Source organism: Phialemonium atrogriseum (genome assembly GCF_030411735.1).
Source record: "Phialemonium atrogriseum strain 8032-3 unplaced genomic scaffold QBC33scaffold_10, whole genome shotgun sequence".
Lineage (NCBI taxonomy): Eukaryota > Fungi > Ascomycota > Sordariomycetes > Cephalothecales > Cephalothecaceae > Phialemonium > Phialemonium atrogriseum.
Genome location: NW_026848147.1, coordinates 1 through 25,290, shown reverse-complemented (window position 1 = coordinate 25,290; position 25,290 = coordinate 1). Strand labels below are relative to the sequence as shown.

The 25,290-nt window shown below is 55.8% G+C and overlaps 9 protein-coding genes across 9 annotated transcripts; 5 read left to right on the top strand and 4 right to left on the bottom strand.

Moving 5' to 3' along the window:
• The first annotated feature begins 71 nt into the window (after positions 1-71).
• On the top strand, positions 72-1,261 carry QBC33DRAFT_37947 (mitochondrial K+-H+ exchange-related-domain-containing protein). Its single transcript, XM_060424053.1, has 2 exons — positions 72-610; positions 674-1,261. The coding sequence occupies exons 1-2, from the start codon at positions 174-176 to the stop codon at positions 1,146-1,148; spliced, it is 912 nt and encodes a 303-aa protein (XP_060284163.1). The 5' UTR covers positions 72-173; the 3' UTR covers positions 1,149-1,261.
• Positions 946-1,977, bottom strand: QBC33DRAFT_535740 (uncharacterized protein). The gene has a single exon (XM_060427647.1). It carries the CDS (start codon positions 1,947-1,949, stop codon positions 1,374-1,376), a length of 576 nt encoding a protein of 191 aa, XP_060284162.1. The 5' UTR covers positions 1,950-1,977; the 3' UTR covers positions 946-1,373.
• Positions 1,978-3,573: 1,596 nt separating this feature from the next.
• On the bottom strand, positions 3,574-4,578 carry QBC33DRAFT_449892 (putative gata transcription factor protein; the record flags this gene model as incomplete). Its single annotated transcript, XM_060424539.1, has 2 exons — positions 3,574-4,266; positions 4,345-4,578. The coding sequence occupies 2 exons, from the start codon at positions 4,576-4,578 to the stop codon at positions 3,574-3,576; spliced, it is 927 nt and encodes a 308-aa protein (XP_060284161.1).
• Positions 4,579-5,786: 1,208 nt separating this feature from the next.
• Positions 5,787-7,271, top strand: QBC33DRAFT_37954 (uncharacterized protein). Its single transcript, XM_060424054.1, has 2 exons — positions 5,787-7,198; positions 7,255-7,271. The coding sequence occupies exon 1, from the start codon at positions 6,189-6,191 to the stop codon at positions 7,158-7,160; it is 972 nt and encodes a 323-aa protein (XP_060284160.1). The 5' UTR covers positions 5,787-6,188; the 3' UTR covers positions 7,161-7,198; positions 7,255-7,271.
• QBC33DRAFT_584565 (putative oxidoreductase) lies at positions 7,243-8,482 on the bottom strand (the record flags this gene model as incomplete). Its single annotated transcript, XM_060431409.1, has 2 exons — positions 7,243-8,367; positions 8,421-8,482. 2 exons carry the CDS (start codon positions 8,480-8,482, stop codon positions 7,326-7,328), a joined length of 1,104 nt encoding a protein of 367 aa, XP_060284159.1. The 3' UTR covers positions 7,243-7,325.
• A 310-nt stretch (positions 8,483-8,792) lies between these two features.
• Positions 8,793-10,517, bottom strand: QBC33DRAFT_37838 (cyclin-like protein). Its single transcript, XM_060424045.1, has 3 exons — positions 10,180-10,517; positions 9,842-10,091; positions 8,793-9,773 (listed from the first exon to the last, which is right to left on the bottom strand). Exons 1-3 carry the CDS (start codon positions 10,188-10,190, stop codon positions 9,054-9,056), a joined length of 981 nt encoding a protein of 326 aa, XP_060284158.1. The 5' UTR covers positions 10,191-10,517; the 3' UTR covers positions 8,793-9,053.
• Positions 10,518-17,266: 6,749 nt separating this feature from the next.
• Positions 17,267-17,663, top strand: QBC33DRAFT_37789 (uncharacterized protein). The gene has a single exon (XM_060424040.1). The coding sequence runs from the start codon at positions 17,369-17,371 to the stop codon at positions 17,600-17,602; it is 234 nt and encodes a 77-aa protein (XP_060284157.1). The 5' UTR covers positions 17,267-17,368; the 3' UTR covers positions 17,603-17,663.
• A 1,025-nt stretch (positions 17,664-18,688) lies between these two features.
• On the top strand, positions 18,689-19,852 carry QBC33DRAFT_535719 (uncharacterized protein). The gene is made up of 2 exons (XM_060427646.1): positions 18,689-19,083; positions 19,159-19,852. The coding sequence occupies exons 1-2, from the start codon at positions 19,075-19,077 to the stop codon at positions 19,555-19,557; spliced, it is 408 nt and encodes a 135-aa protein (XP_060284156.1). The 5' UTR covers positions 18,689-19,074; the 3' UTR covers positions 19,558-19,852.
• Positions 19,853-21,945: 2,093 nt separating this feature from the next.
• On the top strand, positions 21,946-25,177 carry QBC33DRAFT_535712 (fungal-specific transcription factor domain-containing protein; the record flags this gene model as incomplete). The annotated part of the gene is made up of 2 exons (XM_060427645.1): positions 21,946-22,757; positions 22,809-25,177. Coding segments are annotated over exons 1-2 (2,718 nt in total), but the record flags the coding sequence as incomplete, so codon positions are not given.
• Between the last annotated feature and the right edge of the window lie 113 nt (positions 25,178-25,290).

Genomic DNA, 25,290 nt, shown 5'->3' with positions numbered 1-25,290 from the left:
GACAATTACAACGCCGCGCATGTTCTATCTCGATCGATTTCTGAAGATGAATATTCCCCGCCACCGTGCGCGCTCATAGAAGGGACACCTCTACCCCCTTGAGAACCCAGGATTTTGCCGTGAGCCTCCGCAAGTTTCGGTCATCAACCACGGCGAGCTCGACGGCCACCGCGATGCGACTCTACCTCGTCCCAATCTCTACGAGACGGACCCTCCTATACTGCCATCGCCTCGACGTCGGCAAGTCCGAAAGGCAAACATGGTCGGAAAAGATCCAGAGCCGGGTCGCCAAGACTTGGGCAGGCTGGGAGAAGAGGGATCGGGGCTGGCAGAAGTCGGTCGTCAAATACGGAAACCATGCTCTTAGGCGGATCCCATATGAGGAGTGGGGCCTCAAATCCGTTCCTCCCTTGTCAGAGAGGCGGAGGATGGAGGAGTTGAACGGCACAGATAAGGTCGAGGTCATCTATCCAGAGACCCTGATCCCCGCCAGCAAGGTTGGCGACGTACTGGGGAGGTTGGCTACTGAGAGGGAAACGCTGCACCGGAGAAAACTGATATGGTGCTTCGTCGGCATGCCTATCACGGCGCCGGTTGCGCTTATTCCCTTGTAAGTCTCTACGGGTCATAGACTGTGAGATGATGATGCTTGGATGCTGATTCCCTTGATAAGGATCCCCAACATCCCATTCTTTTATCTCGTCTACCGCGCTTGGTCGCATTGGCGTGCCCTGTCCGGCGGCAAGCATATCCGATTCCTCCTGCAGAACAACCTCCTCACACTTACGAGGTCGCCAATTCTTGATGCTGTATACGCAAACCACAGGCATCCCTTGCGGGCCTCCACAAAACCCACCACAAGTCCCGAAGCAGAGCAGTTGGGGAACACCGGCACGTCCACGGCCTTGGGTCCTGATCATCACACAGGCGAGGTCATGCTCCTTTCCCAGGAGAACTGCAAAGGGATAACGGAGGAATTGGACCTCCCCCAGCTTGAAATCGAGCTCGAGCGAGCCATCTGGCAGGTCGGGATCGCCATCGAGAAGCAAAACGAGGAGGCCAGCAAGGAGGCCTCGGCCAGTTCCACCCAAACCCCAGCCTCGAATTCCGATACCGAGGCCGATCAAGATGACAAGAAGATGAGATAACGACTCCCATAAGGAGATCCCGACGATGTTGAGCGACGACGATGTATATTACTGTACGGGGTGCAAACAAGGATATAAACAGGTGGCCTGATAACCCCGGTTTGGGTTCTGAAAAGGCACTTAAGCGTACCGCGGCTCACTCCTCTTGAAAATCAGAAAGCGATCCTCTCCCCCCTCTTCGATCTCGATATCCTTGTGTGAATTCCACGAACTTGTTGATGCCTGTCACAGGATTGATTGGCGTTGTAAGGCGGGGAGGAGACTGAAGATGCTGGCTAGGCAAATGACTAATAAGACGCGCCACGCGGGTGGCCCAGAAGAGAGCTGTCTAGGGATGTCTCCCATGGCGCTGGGCCCCAGGGTGAGGTAGCCCGAAACGCCCGTCATGTCGACCCAGTAATCGGCGTCGAGAGGACCTTTCTCGCCCGGGTGTGAATCCTGTATGGGAAGTCCCGTCCCATTCTCCAGGTCTATCGCTGGGCGTTCCTCGTTGCTATGCGTCTGGATCTCCTCGCGGGTCTCGTCGGATCCCGTCCGTGTGACGTGGATATCTTGGTCTGGGTGATCTGGTTCTGGCTCGGGTGCCCTCACGGCGAGAAGAGTCTTCGACTTCCACGCCGCCGCTGCCTTCTGCCTTAAGAGGCGCTGGGTCGGGCTGAGTGTCAACGGGGGCGTGTGGGCTCGGTTGATGATCCTGCTGCCCCGTCGAGAGTTCCTGGGACGGCTCATGCGGCAACTCGCGGGGTTCAAGGGCGACGGGACGGCAGGAGCGTAAGATCTTTCCGAGATAACGGCTGACATTTTGAGTTTCGAAGATGCTACGTGAAAGGAGAGGCTGGACTGGAGAAGAGCAAGATGATCTCACGTCTCTGAAGAGAGCGGGAGGGAGGGAGAAGCCACACACAGTAAGACAATGTTTCACAGCCGAGTCCAAAGGTATGCAAGAACACGGCCACTGGCGCGTTGCAATTGAGCATCATGGCCGACAGCTCTTGCTTTAGGAGAAGCATCATAACGGTTCTTCGCTAAGGTTAGGATGATGTTATTCACCTCCCTAAACAGAGTTCGGCTGGGGGGCTTTCCACAAAAAAAGAAGTCTTATGTTGAAGACCGCAATTCCCCAACACTCGGACGAGTAGTTCCATTAACAAAACAAAAGAGCAGCTCCCACTTCCTAGCGAGTCAATTTCAGGGCCATTGAGACACGTATAGGGCCGTATCTCTGCCGGCCCTTGCATCACCACTACCCAAAGATGCCGCAGCAACAGCAGAGCACAAACCTAGACCTAAGACATGTCTATAATGGCAGGTGATACGATCCTCCATAGTCAGCAGGTTAACTTGTCCGACACTTCCTTGATAACTTCCTAATTTATAGGTGGAGGCTCAAGCCTCTGGACCAACAGCCGTCCAAGTAGTGTGCCCAAAGCAATAGACCCTCCCGGCGGCTGGATAGAGTCTCTGCTTCACCTCCGAGAAACAAATAAAATTACCTAGCGACAAACTGCTTACCGCGGAGGGCCTATACGACAACTTGCTCTCCCGTGCCTGCATCAGGTGGCTGACCGGCGACCACTTGAACCTCACGGTAGTGAGCAGATACCTGCATATTATTTACTGATCTGCATCTTCGAGGCTGTCTGCCCACGGACTTCTGACGGCAATCCGGTCAGTCTCCCGCGACATACTCTCGTTCATGATCATCGCCCATGCCAGCGCGCCGAGGGTCATTAATTGTCCGGGCCTTTGGGGATTAAATCGGCGCAGAGAACTTCAAAGACAAACATCTTCCTTGAAAAAAGGGCGCGGCGAACGCGTCAGCCATGCCATTTCATCAGGCATTAGATACATCTGGTACCAATGGACCGATACGGGATATAGCTTTTGGCTTTCCATTCCACGTATATTACCGAGTAGGGAACCGCATGTACTCCGGAAACTCCGTCATCAAAAACCTGCCAAGGACCAGCCGGCCACTCGGTCCAAGCCACCAGGTCTATCGTAGCCGAAGCTTCGTAAATTATCACCAATTTGAGGTGATCCGTTCGGTTCGCCCTTTTGCTCAGCGAGATTCAGGAGGCCCTGTCCTCGGGAGTATGGCCGGAGGCCATCCCTTTCCTTCCGCGTCGGACCCTTCTTCCTGAACCCGAGCGATGCTTGAAAAAGGAAACCCAGGTTCGTAACGCGATTAAAGACCACCAGTCCATCTTTCTTTTTTCGCCTTTCCATAGACAAACACCAGGCCGCAACAGACAACAAGGACATGAAATACTAATACAAGGTCAAGCGATGGCGATCCCCGTTTCCATGGCACGCGATTATGTCCACCAGATATGAACAGGTACCAGAGACGGGGGTGAGAGAAGATGTCATCGTTTCGAGTTCGCCCTGTGACCAGGGAATACGTCAACGGGACCATGGTTCCCTATGCCGCAGATTGCAGGGCCGAGACATCCTCAGCTTCTACCGCCTCGTCTAGACGAGGTTTCTTGGCCAATCTGCCGTTATCGGGGCTTTCAATCGCCTCCTTCGCCTCCTTAAGTTCGAGTTCGAGTTCGTCCAGACGGCGCTTTAGCATGTTCTCTCGGCGATGGCTTTCCTCGAGCTCATTGCGGAGCTGTGTCTCGATCTGAGTGGCGCTCTCTAGCTGGGACCGAAGCTGGGCTTCGGTCTTACCACTGATCTCCTGCGATTGCCGCGCACTGACCTCGTCCGTCTCCAACTGTTGAAGTCGTCCGCGATAGAGCTCCTGGATAACCTCAAGCTCACTGACACGCGTCTTCAGGCTCGCGTTGGCGGCGATAAGCGACTCGTGGGTTTGCGGGATCTCGAAGCGATCGCTGTTCAAGGGCGATGCGGCGCGACCTGGAGAGGCGCCAGGGACGGGAAATCCCTGCAGCGACTGGGCTTGGAATTGCGCCTCTTCCATGCCATGGTACAGAGGCATGCCGTGGGCGGTATACATGCTGGGCGTGGCGGTTCGCGAAATGGGGGAGTTGATGTCGTCTTGATGGCCGTTCGCAGACTTCCCTGATGTTCTCCGCCCGCCTAGACCTGCATTATTCGCACCGGTCAAGTCAGCACCATTGGCATTGGGTTCCGTGGTCGCAGGTAGGTTCTGGCTTTGCTTCATGGGGTCAGCATGGTTGGAACAAATGACGCAATTGCCGGAGTAGCTGTGGAGTGACAAACATACCTTCTTCTGCTTGGCTAGGTCCGGTCGCATCGTCTTGACTCGGTTGCGGCTCTTGATGACATCGGTCTTTAGAGAGCTGGGGCGCGGGCGACCGTGCAGCTTCAGAAACAGCCCGCAAGCATTGCACAGCACAGAGCCCATGTCGTCGCGCCGCCATAGGGGCGTGGTCGATGTAGTGCAGTTCTGGCATGTTGGCTGTGAGGTTTGGCGATCATGATTAGCCATTGTTGCCATGATGGCGACTTTCGCGTCGGGCGCAAAGAAGTGATTGAGGATGACACTAAAGGACGGGAAAGATACGAAAGTTGACTGGGGACGAATCGAGATAGTGATAAGGACGATGATAAGGAATCCCGGTGGAGGTTTTCGGGAGGGAAAATTTTCTGGCTGCTGATAGCACGACCTTTCCGGGGTATCTGGGCTTAGTCATAACCGACGATAAGCCACCCAGGGCTAATCGGCCAATGAGAAGCCAGCCATATCTACTCATCGTCTTTGGTAAAAATATAAAAATATCACACCCACTCAACTTGAGGTGCTCACAAAAGCAACCCGCCCAATTTACAGGGCTTTCGGCTGAAGGAAGGCATGCACGGCAGGGAACTCAAGAAACAAGACTACTTACAATATTTCCTCCAGGACCAGTAGTACTGGCTGGAGAGGAACCAGAGTACACTGGACCAGGGTGATTAGTTGCTCTGTACCCGCCACATTAGCAAATGCATCATCAATGAATGTCCACGAGTTGAGGCTACTGCCGCCACCTGGAATCAGGATCCAACCACAACTGCCCATGAAAAGGTGTGGTACAGTTCCGACCATTCTAAGGGGCTCGCTCATTGGGGCGCCTCCACGGTCGCGTAGATGATACTGACCTGAGCTGGGGAGAGATTGCCACTGAAGGGCCCGTTGCTAAAGATACAATGCTGGGCAGTTGTGCTAGCGATTGAGGCACGGAAGACTGTGTCGACGTCGAACTCGGTCTTGATATAGGTTCCAGCGATGTGGGAGGCGGAAGAAGTTCCAGACCGTCCTCCATTATCACTCAAGTGGTGGTAGTTTGAGGCGGGTAGTGAGACGGCAATAGTGTTGTGAACTGTGTTCAAGACGTCAAGCAAAGATCGCGACGACTAGACTCTGACGTGTCCCTGGGTAGTAAAATTCGGGCCGGGTGCTCAGAACGAGGGAAAACGACCAAAAAAGGCTCCGAGATGAAATGCCAGGAGACACGGTGTGTTTAAACGAGTGACTTGAAATAGGCAGGATTTAAGACAAAAGACCAAGTTGCTTCCGCGCTCCTGGCTCTAATAGCATTACGATAACGATATGTGCTGGTTGGGAAAGAGGACGACAAACAGAGTGTTGGAGAGGCCAACTATTCGAAAAGCAGAGCAGCAATAGCAGCCAGCTCAAGTCGCAGCCCCGTACGGGATGAAGACTTGTGCAACTTAACAATCTTTTCACAGCAAGGGGTGCCAAGCCCAAGCGGCGCGACCTAGAGCTATATTTGTCCTGTGTTATAATTTAGCAGCTGACTGACGGCTAAGATCGCAAAAGTCATTTGTATCCGATCTTAATCTCAGATCGAGCCAGGAACATCAATATCGAGAAGTATAGGTACTGACGGCACCTAACCTACCTACATCGAAGGCTTGAACATTATTTCAAAGACCAGTTTCTTCAACGCATGGCGATGGGAGTCAATCGCGATAACCGTATCGTACTGACCGCCCCACCCGCACTGACCACACCTCACTAGCAGAGAACTTGGGACTCTCCATCTGCCAAAAATTTCCACCTTAGCCTCCAGCCTCATCCAAACCGCCGAAAAGCCAACTGGAAAAATGCCGTCTACGCATAATAAGGAGAAGTCGTGGGACACCGACGACATTGACAAATGGAAAATCGAAGAATTCACACCTGCTGATAATGCTGGAGGCACATTTGCTGAAGAGTCCTCCTTCGCGACTCTGTTCCCCAAATACCGAGAGGTCTACCTGAGAGAGGTGTGGCCGCTGGTTACTCGGGCTCTCCAAAAACATGGCATTGCCTGCACCCTAGATCTCGTCGAGGGTCAGATGACGGTCAAGACGACGAGAAAGACTTTCGACCCCGCCGCTATTCTCAAGGCCCGCGACCTCATCAAGCTCCTCGCAAGAAGCGTCCCAGCACCACAAGCCCTCAAAATCCTCGAAGACGGCGTTGCATGCGACATCGTCAAGATTCGGAATCTCGTGGGGAATAAGGAGCGGTTTGTCAAGCGCCGGCAGCGTATCCTGGGCCCCGGCGGAAGCACCCTGAAGGCCCTGGAACTCCTGACCCAGACATACATACTCGTCCATGGAAACACAGTGTCGGTCATGGGACCGTATAAGGGCCTCAAGGAGGTGAGGAGGGTGGTCGAGGACACAATGGCGAACGTCCATCCCATCTACCTCATCAAGGAACTGATGATCAAGAGGGAGCTCGCCAAGGACCCCAACCTGGCCAACGAGAGTTGGGACAGGTACCTGCCCAACTTCAAGAAGAGGAGTCTGAGCAAGAGACGGGTACCGCACAAGGTCGAGGATAAGAGCAAGAAGAACTACACCCCCTTCCCACCTGCGCCGGAAAAGAGCAAGGTCGACCTGCAGATTGAGAGTGGAGAGTATTTCCTGGCGAAGGAAGCCAAGCAAAGGGCGGTCCAGGCAGAGAGGGCGGACAAGGCGAAACAAAAGAAGGAGGAGAAGATGCGAGAGCGGGAACTTGAGTTTGTGCCGCCCGAGGAACCAGGCGCAAAGCCGAAGAAGAAGAAGCGGAAGGTATCGCACGAGTGAAGCCATCGGCTGGCTGGAGATGCGGAATGAGGGAACTTGTAAACCAAATGATATCCTGTCAATGCCAAATTGATGATGCTGACTGGTTCCGAAGCCTCCCAAGTGTTACGTGCAAGTGCGTGCTTTTGTCCCATATCATATATACAGAGGCTCTCCAGGTATAAATTACAACTTTGAGGGCGACTCGCTGCCCTCGGGTGAGATCTCAATCACCAGCTTCCCGAACTGCTTGCCCGCCTTCATCTCCTCGAAAAGTCCATCGATGCCCTCTAGGTTACCCAACCCCTTGACCACCCTGCTCACCACGGGCCGGATCTTCTTCTCCCTGACGAAGTCAACCATGTCTCGAAACTCCCTCTTCGAGCCCATCGTGCAGCCCCTCAGATCGATATTCTTCAAGACGGCCTGCATTGTCCAGTCCATCTTGGGGCCGACGGTCATGCCATAGATCGAGATGACACCGCCCGGCTTGAGAAGCTTAACGGTCTTGGATACCACATCGCCCCCGGCGCCGTCGATAACGGCATCGAGGAACGGCCGGTCCGAGGGAAGAATCGCCTGCAACTGCCTATCCCAATCCTTAGCCCTGTACGACACGCCGCCCCTGGCGCCCATCTCGACGGCCCTCGCGATCTTGGCCTTGTCGCCCGACGTGACGAAGACGTTGCACCTGAACGCGACAGCGAACTGCAGCACCTGCAGCGCGACGCCGCCGCCGACGCCCGTGACGAGCACGTTGCGGCCCGGCGCGGCGGCGCCGCTCTTGCTCACCAGCGCCCGCCACCCGGTCAGCCCCACCAGGGGCAGGGCGGCCGCCTCGGCGGGGAGCAGGTGCTCGGGCGCGGGCACGACCTCGTCCTCGGGGACGACCACGTAGTCCTGCGCCGTGCCCACGTCGCACATGGCCGTCCCGCCGATGACGCTGTACCGCCCGGCGTCCTCGGGCCCGTCCGGGTCCTCCTCCCAGCCGCGCGCCGGCGTCAGCAGCACCGCCCTGTGGAGGAGGGACTGGGCCGCCGTGCTGCTGCCGGGGCCGACCTCGATGACGGTGCCGTACCCGTCGGCGAGCAGGGGGTGCTCGAATGAGATGCCCGGGTACAGGTGCTGCCGGATGAACAGGTCGCGGTGGTTGAGGGCCGCGGCCGAGATGCGCACCAGGAGCTCATTGGGGCCGGGGCTGGGCTTGGGGACATCTACTAGTCGGAGGCTGTGGGGGTTCGTCAGATTTGCCGTTGCACATGTGGAAGCGATGGGACTCACGGATAGTAGACCTGCCCCGGCTTGCCCCCCTCGATCTTCTTCACTGTGAGGGCACGAGGCATCTTGCGTAGAACTAGTCTTCTGTGGGTGACGGCTATTGCCTTACGAGCAGGCCTCAATTGCAATGGAATTACAGGTTTAACAACGCACCGGACACTGCTCAATGGCCTCCCACGATGATACCGGGATATCATGAGGCGCGTTGGCCTAACCCCACCTCCCCGCCGCGGGCGGATGGGCGGGATGATGCAACTGCCTCGGTCCGTAAGCGTGGTTCTGGATATTATTAAGCTGGAGGCAAGTTGATCCACTAACACCTGTAGTCGCTTTATGTATGTGTAAACCCGCTAGGTAGGCACCTAGTCAACTGTGAATTGAACAGTGAGTTGTCATGATCTAGTAGCTGAGCTCAATTGAAGTAGTTCAATTGAAGTAGTGGAAGGATGGGGTCGCGCTGCTACACAAGGCTAGCTCTGCCTGAGAGTGAGCTTGGCCTCGGGATATATCCTTGCTCAGACGACAAAGGATGAGAAGCGTTGGAAGTAGCATTGCAGCTTCAAAGACCATGAAACAGCTGTCTCGGAAGGCATCCCGTTTTATTTGGCATTGGAATTGGTATCAACGTAACCCATATCAGGCACTGGCCTCCATCTGGGCTATCCTCTCGTCCATCTTGCGCATCATCTCTGCCTCTTCATCGGCAAACCCGTTCCCGCTGCCATTGCCGACAAATAGTCCTCTTCTCGTCATCTCCTCCTCGATCACTGACTTAGTTACCATCCCCTCTTTAAGCCTCGGGACATCCTCCCTCATCTTCCTCGTCCAGCCCTCTAGGCTGCGCATCCCCACCACGAGGAATCCTAGCTCTTCCCTCTCGACGTCGAACACCTCCCACCATTCACACTCGGGCATCTTAGCCCCGACATCCCTGGCAGCGTTATAGATTGCTGCCACAGCCAGCGCATTCGGCTGGTGCGTCAGGTATAGCAGCTGGGGTGAGAGAAGGGCCGTGTTGAGGTATTGCACAACCCTCGGCGAGATCTTCTCCTTGGGGTGGCCTAGGAATTCTATGGCCTGTAGATATGTGACGGCGAGTGGGTGGGGTAGAGATACGTGGGTGTCGAAGCCCAGGGCGTACAGGATGCGAGCTTCGAGGTCGAGCATGCGGCGGTGGAAGGATTGGTATGACGATTCGCTTAGGTAGTAGGAGCTTGGATCATTGCTCGGTGGTGTGTCGCGGAAGAGCGAAGAGATGGGAGAGAGGAGATAGGCAAAGACGTTGGACACGTCGCGGGGCGATCGTGGTGAGGGACCCAGCTTGGCGACGAGGTAGACTGCGGCAGCGGAAACATCCTGGATAATGAGTGTCAGCGGTCATTGCCGAGAAAGGAATATAATCGGTCCAGACTGCAGCTCCTCACACTAAATTCATTGGACATCATCGAATCTACAAGCCAGTATCGGCCTATGATAACGTTTGCCTGTGCAGTAACCGACTGAGGAAGCTGCAGGAGCAGGCCCGCTGCTTGAGTGAGGCATTGCGTAGCAAAGAAGACGACATCTCGAAGCTCCTGCGGAAGGGAGCTAAAGGAGTTCCGTCGGTATAATTGCTCAGGGGTTGCCAACGGATTGGTCATGTGCGCCATTTTGAACGTCGTGTTGCCGCGATGTCTGCTTTTTAGACACGATGAATCGATGTTAGCAACCTCAAGGTCAGGGATTATTTTCCGTCCTCGGCGACAAAAGAACCGTGCCTTACGTAATATGCATCTGGGGTCCGAAATGACGTCGGCGGAAGGTTGGTTGACAGGGGTATTATTGTTGACATTCAAACGCGTATCGCGTCTCACAATGTTGTTCGAATTCAATATACACATCTCTGTTCCAGTTTCTGCGAATATCTATTTTTTGACTTAGTACGTACTGTAACAACCGTCAGCTAACGGAGTCCTAGACTTTGTCTTGTGTGGCAGTCCGAGGCTGCTGGCCATATGACAGTTCGGCTGGCAACCCTCAGGGGTTGATCACCGTCAATATCAGATCTTGCCCCGGCTACAACAACTCATTGCCTGGAGGTGTGCTTCAAGCTTCAGGATATTACCAGAAGTATGAGTGGCCTCTCTGACTCGGGAGTAACCATAACACTGCCTTGTGGCCGCCAATTGTATTCACGCCTGTCAAGACTATGTTCAAACGAGACCTTGCGATTGGCACCAGGTTAATTAAGGCTTTACTTTGCCCTTGAATATTCTGCTTACTTTATCTCACTACTTGTATGAGCTTAGACGGGATAGTGGAGCTGAGAAGAACGAATTAGATTCCAATCGGGATTAAGATATCCGCCGAGCCTGCCTTGGACCAGGTGCGTCTTGGCTCAGAGACCCCTATTTTTGTGGTATACCAGCAAGCTCTTCACAACTGGGAATGGCTAGCACAGCCCATGGTCTTCCTCCTTTATCCCCAGTCCTGTTCCAAGTGTTTCCTCCCTTGACACCTCTTCCTCACCTCCTTTCTGCTGGTTTTGCCAGCGCATCTCCACAATCGAACGTGGACGCCCGTCGCCAGGCTGCCCGTCGCCAGGCTACCCGAATCACTGTCGAGGCCCACCAGTGCGTTGCTCCGCTCAAGTCTTCCTATCGGGCAATATTTATGATCACTTTCGCAGCCCTCATCGTGGAATTATCGATGGCGGTAGCCTTTCTTTAACAACTTGCCAGCCGGGGCGATCTGGCCCGGCCTGAACGAATCACGAAGTCGATAGGAACCTTATCTCGTTCCAGCCTCTCCTGAGGAGCCCCGAAAGCCTCGAAGCCCAGAAGGAGAACCAAACTCCTCTGGCACCGTGGTGTTGGACTGGCACCTCTAAATCCCCGAGCAAGCCGTTGCTGGTGTTCCGATAACATTACTCGGCCCTTGCTCAGGGGTTCCGGCCATAGGCCAACTGAACCCTGTTCGTCCGTGACAACAGAGACTGCAATGACACGCGGATACTGAGCAAGTGTGGCAATGTGTGGTACATTGACAGTTGCCTTTCCTTCCCCCCCGCCGCACAATGTCCGGATATGGAACCGGTGCTGTCCGGATCATGGCAGAGCCGAGATGGGTTCGGATGGATGCGCATGTTGCCCGAGCTAGTGCGGGTCATACATGAGAGCAGTGCTATGCATGGCTACGCTAATCGGTGCCGTTAGTCCTGGCCGATTGCCCTGATACTGGACATCTCTGCTATGCCCTCAATAATACAGACTCTGCTCAGGGATCTTCAGCATGTTGTACAAAGCCAAGACGCGATGGATTGTGATTATAGGTCTAAGCCTAGGACTGATGGATATATGCTGACTTGGAGTACTCAAAGGGCGACCCTGGGATAATCTACTTGAAAAGTGGTTCATGGCGGCGCTCCCGTCAACTCCCTGACCCTTTTTACTTTTACTTTTGGGAGACTGTTCATGACTGAGGTCAGATTCCCTCGTATCTTCAGAGATATCCATTGCAACATCATGGAATTGGCGGGATTAGCGCCATTTCCACATGTGCAAGAGCAGGCTTGACCAATATTGGAAGATAGAACTGGAAGTTGGTTCACACAGCCGACCCACAGCATTCCAACTACCAGCCCCCATATACCCCAAGTCTGTCATCAGAGCTGACGGTGACGATTGGGGAGAGGCACAGTTGATCAGAACGCCATTGTCCACTCGGTGCCTGTCTTCAGCCCCGGCTGTGCGAGTCCGAGTGCGTGAGGGCCCCCGCAGACCTACCAACGGGCCCCTATCAGCCTCTGTTCCGAGTCCCACCTTCTTCAACGAGGTTTCCTTTGGAGCCTGCTGCCTGTAGGAACCCCCCCCAGATACCCGGTGCGTGAGCTGCACCTGGGGAGCGGGCCTGAGGAAGGAAAGCATCGAGCCCGCCGACGGGAGAAAAGGAGGCCGGGGAAGGTTGGTCTCGATATCTCCTTTCCAAGCTTGAGCTTCGACTGGCATTTTATGATTGTCCCTGGACGAGTCGTCGGGTCCCAGGGTTGGCGAAATTCAAACTGACCTCCCTGGCTTCTCTTTTCCTCCCTCCCCCTTTTTGCCTCGCCCTTTTCTGCCGGCCCCCATTTCTCCTCCTCGATAACAAGAGTCGCCAGCATCAGCCACACCGATGGTTGTGCTTATCAATGGTTCGTCTAGAATGCGTGGTCAACGTCTATCCGCGTGGCCGGTTGGCTGGCATTCCAGTCCAGTCTTTCAGACATGGGATATTCTGATGTCGAGGATCGGTAGTTATCTAGGTCCGGGCCAGTGGCAGCGGACGAGGGTGTGGTCATTTGATTCCCTTTCCCTTGGCCCCATAGGTGTCAGACGGCAGTCGAGTGGCATTGGACATTCTTGGACGGGTAGCGAGGCTCCTGTTGACGCCGCCATGAAGTCGTATGCTCGCAGGCTCTACCCCATGGGTGAGACATTCCCCAGCATCACCCCAGTGTCGAGTGTCCCTTTCGAGTCTCTGATGTCGAGGTCCAACGCTATGTTCACTCGGTCATGGTTCCGTCGTGCGTTATGGTGATGATCGATGGTATCGATTCCCTGGATGGCTACTGCGGTCAAATATCCGGGCGAGACATAGTTCACAGAAGGACCAGAAGCGGCGACGAGGGAGAGAGAGGCTTCCATCACACCTCTATATACACATTCAAATAGTCTATCTCTCAGCCCAGCTGACGTACAACGGCGGCTGGTATTTATCAGGGCAGAATGGCATCCTCATCAAGTTCAAACACAGCCGCATCCTCAACAGTCTTTAGCCAAATCCGGCCGAGGTTGTCGACAGGCACACGACAAGGCTGGCGAGGGGTTGAGGCTCAATTTTCCGTTCTGCTTTAGGCACGAGGCTGGCAGTTTTGGACCTTGTAACACCCATCACAGCCGGAAACGGACAACACTGGCTGACTGTCTTGTGACACGCGAGAAAGGGAACAGGCGCCCCGTCGTCAGGTATGTTATTGGTGATTAAATCACGACCATGGTCATCAACTCGACTCACAGCCTGTTTTAGGATGGGAGGAGGCTAAACGGGGGCAGTGTTTACATCCTCGCCAGCCCCAAGGGATGGACAAAAGGGGACGTCAGCTGACAACTCACCTGCAAGTTCATCCCTTCCCTTCGCTCGACCCGAATTCTCGACCCGACTTCTCGACCCGACTTCTCGACAAGGAAGTCTTCCAGAAGCGTTGCATCAAGGGAATGCACGACGCCGCCAACCGAGATGGGGGCCCGGCATGGAAGCAGATTCTACAGTGTGATACAGGGAAGAAGCCTGCTCTACTTCGATCCCCGGCCCACTATTCCTCCGTGCTCTTCTGCATCGTGCATTGCCGTCCCATCTCGGTATCTCGCAGCCTGCATGTGCCGCGTGGTAACGATGGCGGGACAAGATGCGGGAAGAAGCAGGGTCCTGGGGGTTGCGTCCTTTGGGTCGCCCAACGTCTAACGTTGGCGCCGTTCCAGTCGTCCGATCTCTGCTACCCCTCGGCCTGTCATTCGACAAGGAAGCATGGAAGGCTGGAGAGAAGTTTGAGTTGAGGGGTGGCGGCTGAAAATGCAGAGATCATCATACATGTGCGACGACATGAAGCAGCATGGCGGACAGCGGCATGAGCAGGCCCTGACCCTGTCCCGCAAATGAGAGTTCGGATGAAGACAGGCCCATCGGTTCCGACGTGCAGCTGCTGATGTCCCGGATCGTTCTGGAAGGGCATGACCAGGCTGGATTGGGCGAGGGAGGTTGCGGTGGCCAGCATTGACAGAGGGACGGCCTCTCTCGCGCGTGTAACATGCCGGCAATGGGAACAATCTCGTCTCTAACTGGACAGCGATGCCCCACGTGACGGCAGTCGGATGGTGGTGTTGACGATTGGACGAGGACGGGACATCCAAAACACGGATCTGGTCTGGGGATGGCGGTCTCTGCCTTTGCTTGGCACGACCAAGAGCCTCGCCCAATTTAGCAGCCGTCAATGTCAAACCCAAGCGAGGCCCGTAGGGCTGACTCGTGCGACTCCTCGGCGAGTCCAACTACCAACAGAGACCCGTTTTCTTGTGCAAGGGATGCGAATTCTTCAAGCGGCGAGTCGCAGCCAGCAGACACAAAACATTTCTCAAGAATCTCAAAGAATCAAGGGGGTGGGGGTGCGGCGGGACAGAGACAATTCGATACCTGCAGAGGGAGCTGCGAGGACGGCTCGTTGGGAGCAATGAGAACGCAGCCTCTCTGCTTTGGTATCAAGACTGTGCGGGTGAGGTCCACAATTTACCGACTGTAGAGTTGCTGTCTGCGCCTGTCATATGCAGCAGATGCGGGTGAGATGTCAAAGCGACCGTTGTTGGGCAGACCAGCTTGGACGGCGCCAGCCCACCTGAGGCAGGATGAGCAATGGGTTCTAGAAGATTGCCTAGGTGGTAAGTTGCAGGACACAGGATGTCCAAGGATCATGGGCCGACGACGGTAGGGTTGAGGGATCACATGAGAAGGAATTCATGGCGAAAACCGTTGTTGGAGGACGGGGGAGGGCGGAAAAGATGAGAGCCCTTGAAACGACAAAGCATATTTGGCAGATGTCCATTTCATGCAAGGGTGTTGGGCGAACAGAAAATAGATCAGACGAAGTCAGCCAGTGGAGAGTCAGAATGTGGTTCCCCAGATAAGATGAACGAGTTTGATCGCCCTGCCGGATTTTATGACGTTATTCGCATCGTGGTGAGGAACCATTGATCATTGCGGGGTGTCCCCTGACCCCGGAGGTTTCTGCGCGGCTCTGGACGTTGCTGCAGGGGCCCCGGCAAAGAGGCGCACCCAAAACATGGATTGTGTCAGGGTTGTCATGATCACAGCGTGAGGCTCGTCCTGCCTCGCTGTTCACTGGACCAGCGACCGAACCCCCCACCGCCATGAAGATCCAACGGTTTTCACGTCTGCCTGAGGTCACGGGGGATGCAGATAGTGGGCTGACCGCTCTGTTGAGGAACGGAAGGCTGTCTTTCCTTCTCCACGGCATGGCCGCCATGCTGCAAGCCAGAAGCCCCCTGCAGCAGCGCGTGTTCGCGACCAGAGGCACCGCGAACTGGTTGATGACAGACTAATAGGTGGTGGGTGACAGCGGTGTTGCTGGTTGCTGGTGGCAGTGAGACTGCCTAGGTAGGATAGAGGTTGTCTGACCTCCTCTCTCAGTCTGTGGCGGCGACAGGTAGCGAGGAGCGCGCAGTGATGAACCCAAAAATAAAATAAAATATAAAATATAAAATACTCGGGCAATGAACTGCTAAGCATTTGTCGACCACGGCCAAGAGCGAGAGGGATGGGGATGGGGGACAAGGACGGGGGACCCTTTCCTCCTATCAACCAGTTCCCACGCTGCCACGGAATGATTTTTAGGGCTCAAAGGTGTTCGTTTCTCTTCCCCCCACACTTTGCTTAACCCATGGATGGAGGAGCAAGCATGGGTGAGAATCCCCAACCCACCACCCCCCGCCCTCCCGTGCCTCCTCCTTCCCCCGCTTTCTGAGATTTGCACTAGCAATCTGACAAGTGCCGTACGGACCCTCTATGTAGCGTGGTCACCTCGGACGGAGCACTTCCCGTGAAGGTATTAACTGCACCTCACGTACGTATTTACGGATTGAGAATTGAGCGTTCAACGACGGGAGACATGTGCATGGGCTTTTTTTTTACCAACTTAAAAACATGGGGCCCTACGGTAGTCTACCTACCTACCTAACCTAAGGCCTGGACTAGACCCAAAAGGGAGAGGGACCCGATGGAACTCACGGGGGTCTCAAATGTCTACAGAGCCACCCATGGTTCATCTGCCTTTTTTTACCCTTGGCTTCTCGAATCTGTTTTGGAGAGACCCGAGAAAAAGAACCATTCTTGCTCGATCTTGGAGAGGCTAACAGATGCGGTTTAGACAAGGTCGGAGGAAGCGACCGGCACCCCCCAAGGGTAGTAGGCCAGCCCTCTCTCTGCCTCCGGTCAGCCCAGACTCCGAGTGGGACAGTCTTGAGACGTAACTGCCGGCCTGCGTGGCGTACACTCCAATCTGGACAGCGTCTGTCACTTCCCTCCGATGGTAGCCCCCCCCTGTCAGTTTGATGCACGCCCATGCCCATCTTCTGTGTTTCGACTATCTGAGCTCGTCATTGTGGCGGCCGCGAGAACCTGCTTCAGAATGGGGCGCGCCTTCGTACGAATAAATTGTCATCTTAATCTAAACCAATCAAAAATACTCCCTCTCCTTCCGACCACGGTTTTGATGCTGATCAAGAGTGAAGGGTCGAGTTGAACCCCGCCGACAACAGCCCTTGATCGAGTTCCGGACTTTGATAGCCAGCCTTTCATTGATTCTCAAGCCAAAGGGACAAGTACTGTGTATGACAGGGCGGACAGGGCTTTGCACCCTTCACGTCGGCCAACACGTGGTCTCGATATTAACCCTTTATTTTTCATTTTTATTTGTTGTTTTAGGAATCCGTAGCGTTGCTCCTGCCGGCAGCCCATGTACACACCATGCGACCGCTGCCCTCCCAGTGGATAGCAAATCCTGTGAGGCTGTACCTCGCCACCGGTTCCCCGCGATATTGCTTTCGGTAGATGCCTATTGAGGTTTCTAGCCAATTGCAATATCACTGGACCATCCGTACCTTTGCACCTCTCATCCCGCCCTGTGACCAGGTTTGCCTCTCGCGGTTCCTGCTGGCGGCCCATGCAGCCTCCTCAGGAACGGAAACGGGTGCATGTGCGGTCCCTCCTCAGCGGCTCTGCCCCGCGGAGGTTTGAGACGCGATCAAGACTCCATGCGCCGGTATGTATCTAGGCCAAGGGGTTTGCCAACCACGCAACCGGCTTGCCCCTCAGTATCCTCAGTGTCTTGATATGCGAGAGTGGAGGAGTGCGAGTCCGATATCTGAATGGAGTCGTTGGCGCCGTGGTGGTTCCGAGTTTGGCTCTGGTCAGGGCAACCAGTGCTAACCCATGACGTTCCTGATTCATGCCAAATGTCTTGGCAAGAGCTGTCAAAGACCGATTCAAGGGTGTACTTGTATGAGACTCACAGCGATCACAACAGGCCGTCCGGTCGGGCCATGAGTAGAGACATCTCGTGTGGTGTTCTTTCGCAAGATTATTTTTTACGCACTTTTTAATTTAGTTATATCGCACCTCCAGAGCTGATGGAAAGTCGGTCCCCTTCCCGCAGGGTGCGGCGGCGCGTGTAGCCAGGCAATATATTGCACTGTGGATAGACGAGGGGGAGACGCAATATGTGTTAGCAGGTACCAGTGCTGTCTTTGCCGCAGAACAGCATCGTCAGTGTGATGCAATATAAATTGCCAAATTGCGCCCGGGTGCCAGGAACCACTTGGTGGGCAAACGCTGAATCTGACAGATTGAAGCCGCCTGGACGAACCTCCAAGGCACATGTACTCCACTGCGGGCGACCCAGCGCGGGGTACAGCGGAGAGTTTTGATCGGCACCTGAGCTGCCAAATCCTACCGTGCCTTTCTGAAAGGGGACTCGAGGAGCGAAATCCGATCTTGTAACAGATCTGAGATGCTGGGCAATGAGGTGGCCTGGCGACATCTCTCTTGTTTTCCGAGTTCCTGGAGCGTACCGCGAGGGATGGGCAATCATATTCCGTACGTGTAGCGAGCGTATTGCGCCTGCTGGTTTCAACAAGCTTCCTCTCCCGCAGCGAAAGCGGGTTGTTTCATAAGACGGAGGTTTCTGCCCCATCAAACCACGGCCATCTGTCAGTTGGGGGGGAATGTGAAACATGAAACAATGGCTTGATTAGGCGCAGCCCGAGGCAAGCCACCAGCCACCCGCCGCCACTTTGTGATTGATCAGCTGCCACGTGGCCGGAAGACTGAGACGAAAGCTGGCTGGCCTTGAGGGACATGGGTTACGAGCTCTGATATAGGTACAATCTTCGCAGAGCATGACCTTGGTTAGTCCGGGGTTACTGAAGTACGGATACGCACGTTAAGAATTCTTGGGGGGGCGACGCGCAAAGCTCATTGGATTTTGTGTTTAACGCCATCTGCACCTGCAAGGTTTCCATGAATGAGAAGGACGTCATCGGACGGTGTTGGCGGTGACAGTGTGGATTGTCGGTCCGCCGTCCCTTAATGGGTTGAACGCCACAGCAGCAGGAGCGTTGTCATAGTCGGATGCCTACCGAGAACCGCGCTAAGCTCTTTCGACTAGCCGAACGTAGTCTCTACCTTGGCCGATCTCTGTGTAGACCAAGACGCCAATTGTCAATCGATTTCCACAGAGAGGAAGAAAATTGTTGATCTTTTTTACGGTGGTGATACACAGTAATAAGCACCAAGTTTCTGTCGGCCAGCCAGAGCGGTGTACGCATGGATGTCCATCATGATAGACGGCGACAAGTGACAACGGCGGTGTCCGTTTGTCCTCATGCGCGTCGGGCCTGGCCCCAGGTGTCGGTAAGTAAGCCCTGGCTGCAGACCTAAACATAGAGACACCAAAACCGAAAACGGCAATTTTCAACGAGCGATTCGAATTCCATGGTCCATCTGACCTGACCAAGACTGTGTGTTGACTTGACTGGAAGGCTGGGGAATAGGTAGTCAAGCATGCACGCAATATATGATTCAGGTACGTCGATAGATAAATACTTATGGACTTGCATGAGGCACGCCGATTAAGGTTGGTAGTGACACGGTGTGACAGATGCCACACCACCATTTGTCTGGCCCGGCAGACGGGCAGCTGCACCAAAAGCCAGATGCCAGCCCTATTCCCATACCCGTTGCTTTGGCTTGTGGCTTCATTCACATTACGCAGATGCTGCTGTGTTATGATTGCGAGGTCTATACTTCCCACATGACACTCTGCGTGCTATTGGTTGCCGGAACCTTGTTTTTGTTTCAACTCGCTCTGTTTGGAGGAGTCATTTCGGCCATTATTTTTCGACTTAAGCCTGCGCGATATTGGCCTACCACCAACCCCAACATCGGGGCCCATGTCATTCTGACCATTGCAATCCATTGCTGGCCCAAATTCAGCAAGGGCCGGTCATGCACGTTGGTTCAAGGCTTACTGTCATGTGGCCCTGCATCGTATGTTTGAAAGCTGTTGCTCAGCTACCTTTTCCGGAGCATCCTGTGCACCTAGTAAATGAAGACTATTCCATCATTCCCATGGCCCTGAATTTGGAGTGGACGCAACGCCGCCATGCAAATTGCATTCATTACCTAAGGTGGCCGCGCCCGCAGAAGTTATCGGAACGTTCGCCTCATCTACCGCAACAGGGTCCTACCCGACATGCCTAACCCAGGTAAGAAAAAAGGTACACAGGAACAAGTTCCCTATACTACCTCACTGCTTGTATATTACGTGCCTGCCTGCGGGACATAGCTTGATGAGAGAACATGACCCTCAGAGGCCACCCAGTGCTACCCAGACTCCGTTCTCTCACACACACACATGTGCGTACACTAGTGTTGGGGTCCCCGCGATAGATCCCCAGATGTCGACATCCGAGAGATCTGGGGTTTCGAACCAGAATTGCTGGTTTGCACCCTCGCAATCTCAAGTATCCAAGGTCCGTAACAAACATGGAAAGGCTCGCCTCCGCAGGCCCAGGCACAATGCCTCGAATACACTCCGTACCTCGTCCATTATGGTCTGTACCTACTTAGTAGAACGGATCTAGACGCAGTGGTCCTCCATCAATCCTTGATTCCGTTGCCCAGGAGGAACTCGGAAACGGCTTGTAGCGACGCGGCAGGGGCACATCGGGGACAGGGGTGGGGTCTCGAATGACTAACGCTAGTGGGGTGGGGATGGGATGCAGGTGCAGCGACAGGGGGAGAGGAACGAAGGCTTACCGATCCGGCCTCGACCCCAACTTCCAACTTCCTTCCCAATGGAGGGAGAGTGTGTGTGCCTCGGCGACTCTCTGGCCGAATACTTCGCAGACGGGAGCGCCAAGCTCGCTATTGGCAGGGGTTGCACAGTCCACTCCCCCCCAAAATGACAAGGGATCCATCGCCGGTTCTCCGCCGCCACCTCAGACAATCCTAGGAAGTTCGCCTTTGCCATCCTGGCAGCCCCATGCCCCCATGCTCGTTGAAGATTTCCCTAGCATAATATGGACCCATCTCGAAATGAGCCCCTTCGAGAGTAAGCTCCGGCACCTCAAAAGCTGCGGAGGTCTACAGTAGGCTCGCGCTTGGCTGCGGGCATCTCCGTGAACAGCATACCTCATTCGTTCGCCAACTTGGGCATGCGACATGGTACTGTACCTACTCTACTGTACTGTACACATACATGCAAGTGCCAGTCTCGTCTTCTCCACCCCAAGTAGGTGGCCGGCGGTCAGTCATCGTACAGTTCGTGGGAAGGTAGGTACGCAGTTCATCGCGCGCACACTAAATACGACCCCTGCTAGAATATCCCATGTTCCATTCCATCTTTTCCTCAACTTGCTCCACTGCAGAGGGAGGAGCGTTGGGCGGTCTAATTACCTAGTGCAGTGTAGTAGTGTAATCCTGTAGGTAGTATGTAATCCGTACATAAGGCCAGATGGGAGAAGGAGTAGTTAAGCCCTGAATGGCCCTCCGCAACGGCCAAATTTTGAAGTCAATTTGAATTCTCCCTCGCTCGCACTCGCACGCAACCACCCCGACGGCAAGCTTGTCGAGCGACCGCCCACCGTCCACACACGCCCATACACACACATATACCTCCCGTCCCGCCGCGTATATTATCCTCACAATATAAATGCGATACTTGATATTGTGGTGAATGAAAGGGGACGCCCAGTCACCAATAGAATCACTCCTGATCAACAAGCTCTTCTGACATCCTCCCCTCCTGTATGCACGCCAAGGCCGCATACAGAGTCTCGAGAGCCCGTCCCAAGGAATCAGGAACCGACTGCTGGAGATTTTACCGATTCGCTCCCCAAACAGACATCCTTTGGTCCTTTTGGCGAGTTGATCTCGTTCCGGCCACTCTGACGGCACTATACGGCACATAATCTGGGAAGGCTGAGACCGAACGAGGGCTTGCTTTGGTCCTAGACGAAGACGGAGACGCGCAGGATCTGAGGCGGGGGGAAGAAACTCGCCTCCCCTGACTGGACTGGAGTGGCCTGGGGCTAGCCAGCCGGCCTCCCAAATCACTTCCTGTACAACAGTATGTTGTTCACATCATTTTCGTATTCCCTGCCTTCTACGTTCTGGACACGCCCAGTTTCCGTCCCTCCACACCCCTCACACGCACACCGGCGGGGGGGGGGGGGGGGGGCGGGGGGGGGGGGGGGGGGGGGGGGGGGGGGGGGGGGGGGGCGCGGCGCCCCCCCCCCCCCCCCGCCCCCGCCCCCCCCCCCGCCCCCCCCCCCCCCCCCCCCCCCCCCCCCCCCCCCCCCCCCCCCCCCCCCGGTCGCCTGGGCCGCACGTCCAGTCGAGTCTGGTACACCCCTACACCCCTCCCCAACCCCGCCATGTGCGTGGATGGGATGCTGGTTATCACTCTGCCGTGCTCCAACAAACCGTGTTGATCCCCTCCCACTGTTTTGGTCTCCGTCATGCTTCTTTAGCTCCCCATTAATGCTCATGCTTCGTTCGTCGCTTCCCCACAAATGTCCCCCTTCGGCCCGTCCGAATGCCGCTGACCTCTTGCTCTCCCGCCTGACAGCTAGCCAAGCTCCTCCGCCAAGGCCAGCGACGCAGAGATATAGATAGCTGCACCACCCGGCCTCATCGCCGACGGCCTCTTCCTCGCTATCTCTGCCCTTGTCTCATAGACGTAGCACCGCTTCAACCAACTGCTCTCACTCGCTTGAAGCTGCCTGTCTCTGGTTGAATATATGGTCTTGACGACCTCTCATTGTTGACTTTAATACCCTTTCTTTCAAATCTATTCTTATTCTTAGTCTTCACCACTTACACATATCGACGGGGCACCTTGCAAGATGTTGTCCAACCCTCTTCACCGGTTCTCCCCTTACCACACCATCCCCTCCACCACCCTCCTCTCCAATGGACATGTTCCAGCTGGCCACCTTCACTCTTCCGGCCTCGACGGTCTCTCCCAAGGATCCCACTACGCGCTTCAGCAGCTCCAGCAGCACGTAGGAGTGCACAACCACCATCTGGCTAGGCCGGGCCCACAAGCTAAGCACAGGCAGCATCCCTACGGCCCTGCCGCGAGGGTCACCGGCGCAGCAGGTCCCATCCGGAGGAGGATCAGCAGGGCGTGCGACCAGTGCAACCAGCTCCGGACAAAGTGTGATGGCCAGCATCCCTGTGCCCATTGCATTGGTAAGTCTGACCGACATTTTTAGAGACAGAGCGTAAAGCTAACAGCCACAGAATTCGGGCTCGGCTGCGAATACATCAGGGAGAGGAAGAAGCGAGGCAAGGCTTCGAGGAAAGACCTGGCCCAGCAAGCTGCCGCACAGGCTGCAGCGGCGGCAGCGGGCCAGGGCGGACGGAAGTCTCCCTCCAACGCAACCGAAAACGGCCAATCCACCGAGAGCCGGAGCGACAACGCCAGCTCAACCAAGCAGATCATCAGCATGTCTCAAGACCAACCGTCCAACGACAAGAGCATGAGCGAGATGGGCGACGATGCCATCTCCAGGGCTCAGAGGACCGGGAGCATTGACAGCCTGGACGATATGGGTAGCCACCAGGGGCACATGGCCGGTCACCCCGGTGCCATGGGCAGAGACCACCTCGACAGCCCGACCGGGTTGGATCTCAGTGGCTATGGCAACGTGCATGCTGCCTACGAGCGGCAAGGGATGGGCGCGCACATGATGAACGGCGCCGCCAATGCCCCATATGGCTCGAACCAAGGGCACATGTCCAACTACCCCGACCTCCCCTACGCGCTGCAGACCCAGAGCCCGACGACGTACTCGACAAACGGACCAAACTCGTTCCGCCTGGGCCAGAGCCCGCTCGGTGGTTACCCCATGGCTGGAGAGACGACCTCGCCCGGCTGGATGAGCATGTCCTCGCCGCCGCCTCAATATGCCTCCCACATCCCGCAGAACAACAACTACGGCCACTCTCAGATGCGCTACCCGGTGTTGGAGCCTCTGATCCCGCATTTGGGCAACATGATTCCGGTGTCTCTGGCCTGCGATCTCATCGATCTATACTTCGCCAGCTCGTCATCCGCCCAGATGCACCCCATGTCGCCATACGTTTTGGGGTTCGTGTTCCGAAAACGGTCGTTCCTGCACCCTACTAAGCCGAGACAGTGCCAACCAGCTCTCCTAGCAAGCATGCTGTGGGTTGCTGCACAAACGAGCGACGCGCCATTCCTGACGAGCGTCCCCTCCGCCCGTGGCAAGATCTGCCAGAAACTCCTCGAGTTGACAGTCAGCCTCCTCAAGCCGCTGATCCACACTCCGTCGGGTGACGTCTCGCCCGTCTCCAGCCCCATCGTTGACGGCGTCGCCCTGGGAGGCCTTGGAGTCGCCCTCCCCGGGAGCATCAGCATGGACGCCCTTACAGGCGAATCCGGCGCATTCGGCGCTGCCGGTACTCTGGACGACGTCGTCACCTACATCCATCTTGCCACCGTCGTGTCGGCGAGCGAGTACAAGGGCGCCAGCCTGCGCTGGTGGAACGCGGCCTGGTCCCTGGCCCGTGAGCTCAAGCTCAACCGGGAGCTGCCCCAGAACTCCCCGTCCATGAACCTGCATCAAGGAAACCCTGGCGAGATTGACGCCGACGGGGAGGACGAGGAGGACATGGGCAACGCCAATTCCGGCATCATCACAGAGGAAGAGCGCGAGGAGAGGAGGCGCATCTGGTGGCTGGTCTACATCGTTGACCGGCACCTGGCCCTCTGCTACAACCGGCCCCTCTTCCTCCTCGACGTTGAGTGCGCGGGGCTCCTCCAGCCAATGGACGACACGGACTGGCAGAACGGGAACTTCCACAACTATGCCACGGACCCCAACGTCCTCGCATCAGACCCCTCAGGTGCCAGAACGGGCGGGCCGCCCTTCGAGTGCAGCGGCCACAGTATCTTCGGCTATTTCCTGCCGTTGATGGCCATCCTAGGCGAGATCGTGGACTTGCATCATGCTCGGAACCATCCTCGCTTCGGAGTCAGCTTCAGGTCCTCGCGCGAGTGGGAAGAGCAGACGGCCGAGATTGTTCGCCATCTCGAGTCTTACGAGCAGAGCCTCAAGAGATTCGAGCAGCGGCACCTCAGTGCCAATGGGCACGCCCACAACGCCGAGGACAATAACGAGATGCTGCATGACGGCCTGCCACACGACGTTAGCACCCCATCGGTGCATTCAGTCCACAGCGGCCATACCAGCACGAGCCGCATGTCGGAAAGCGTCATTCAGACCCGCATCGTGCTCGCCTATGGCCATCACGTAATGCACGTGCTGCATATTCTGCTGGCGGGAAAATGGGATCCCATCAATCTCCTCGACGACAACGACCTCTGGATCAGTAGCCAGGGTTTCATCACCGCCACTGGGCACGCTGTTTCCGCCGCCGAGGCCATCAGCAACATTCTCGAATTCGATCCTGGCCTGGAGTTCATGCCCTTCTTCTTCGGCATCTACCTCCTGCAGGGCTCGTTCCTGCTCCTTCTCATCGCCGATAAGCTTCAGCTTGAGGCGTCGCCGAGCGTTGTCAAGGCTTGCGAGACCATCATTCGTGCACACGAAGCTTGCGTCGTGACTCTCAACACGGAGTATCAGGTATGTGTTCACCACTCTGTGGGGGGGGGGGGGGGGGGGGGGGGGGGGGGGGGGGGGGGGGGGGGGGGGGGGGGGGGGGGGGGGGGGGGGGGGGGGGGGGGGGGGGGGGGGGG